The 1,556-nt window shown below is 43.4% G+C and overlaps 1 protein-coding gene across 1 annotated transcript in view; it reads right to left on the bottom strand.

The window, feature by feature from the left end:
* Abat (4-aminobutyrate aminotransferase) overlaps window positions 1-1,556 on the bottom strand; it is a 97,262-nt gene that overhangs the window by 35,120 nt on the left and 60,586 nt on the right. The window contains exons 4-5 of the mRNA XM_021209242.2: window positions 1,217-1,246; window positions 506-623 (exon numbers count right to left, since the gene is read on the bottom strand). Of these exons, the coding sequence (XP_021064901.1) occupies window positions 506-623; window positions 1,217-1,246 (148 nt within the window). The remainder of the gene's footprint in view (window positions 1-505; window positions 624-1,216; window positions 1,247-1,556) is intronic.

Raw genomic sequence — 1,556 nt, 5'->3', positions numbered from 1 at the left:
TGGCTCATAACCATCCGTAACAAGATCTGACGCCCTCTTCTGGAGTGTCTGAAGACAGCTACGGTGTACTTACATATAATAAATAAATAAAAATAAATAAATCTTAGAAAACCAACACAAATGAACAGTGTCTTGGGAGTGGAAAATTGGCTCAGCAGTTAAGAGCATTGGCTATTCTTCTAGAGGCCCCTGGGTTTATTTCTAGCATCCACACGGAAGCTCACAACTATCTGGAATTTGGGTCTCAGGGGATGCAATGCCCTCTTCAGGCCACTTCCGGTACTGCACACAGGTTGTATACACACATCTATGGAAGCAAAATACCCACATACTTAACATTAAAAGGAAAACCCCTAGCAACAATAATGTCTAATCATGCTCTCTCCACCATTACTTGTTCATCCACTTACCCTTGGGGGAGAGGCTGGTAAAACGCTGGAGACAGACATCTAAAGACAAACGGCCATAACAAGGAAGGAATGAGAGGTGACTGTCCCGCTCTTACCTATGGGCACAGAGGAGATCTGAGAATACAGGTCCAACATGCGGTTGCCATCCACATCCACTAGGTAGTTGCCTCGGCTCTCTTCATAGTTGCAGAAAAAGTGCACGGCCTCTGCATTCTTGGGAAAGAGAAAACTGGTTCAGGCTGGCTACTGTTCCCCAGATTCGTAGGAATAAGCTTGAATTATGGAAAAGGACTGTTCTCCATCCTGTTTGTTCTATGCCACATGGGAATCTGTGGGTGCTGACAAGCTTCTGTGCCTCTCTCTGGGAGAAATGACACAGGCAGCTTGCTTTCAATTGGTTCATGAAGCCATGGTATTGTATTTTGTGAAATTTCATGACTGGTTTGTTTAGCACAGGAAGGTTGAGAAGAAACTCAGAAGTAAGTTCTGACAAGTTAAAGAATATGTGGTAAGCCTCAGAGAAGCCACTAACAAAACTAGAAGTGAATAGAAATTAAGAAGTAAAAAGAGAGATGGCTCAGTGGTTAAGAGCTTGTATTGCTCGCACAGAGGACCTGAGTTTGGTTCTGAGCACCCATGAGAAATGGCGCACTTCTGCCTGCAACTCTTGCTCAGGGGGGATCTGTCTCCCTCTCCCGGTCTCTGTGGGCAACTGCACATATGCACATTCACCTACAGACATGGCACATGCAAATAAAATCATTTAAAAAAGAAAGAGTAAAAGGAATCGCCTTACACCCACTTACCTGGATTGCGTTCAGCTGTTTCATTAGCTCCTGCAGGCAAGAACAAAAGTGTCAGCCACAGGAGGCACAGCACAGTTCTGCCAAAGCTCAAATATCTCAAATATCAAACAGTTCCCAAGGCTGTTTTCCACTCTGATGCCAAGAACTTGAGAGACTATTAGTCAATACTGTAATAAGTAAATATTTTAAAATATTTTAAAAATACTTAACACAAATAACTGATAAATTCTGTTCCACAGCACAGTAGGTGGCAATTATAATAGACACATAAAAATTCAGATTTCAGCCGGGCATGGTGGTGCACACCTTTAATCCCAGCACTTGGGAGGCAGAGGCAGGC

The sequence above is a fragment of the Mus pahari genome, chromosome 12, assembly GCF_900095145.1.
Source record: "Mus pahari chromosome 12, PAHARI_EIJ_v1.1, whole genome shotgun sequence".
NCBI lineage: Eukaryota > Metazoa > Chordata > Mammalia > Rodentia > Muridae > Mus > Mus pahari.
This window is presented reverse-complemented; position numbering and strand designations above follow the sequence as displayed.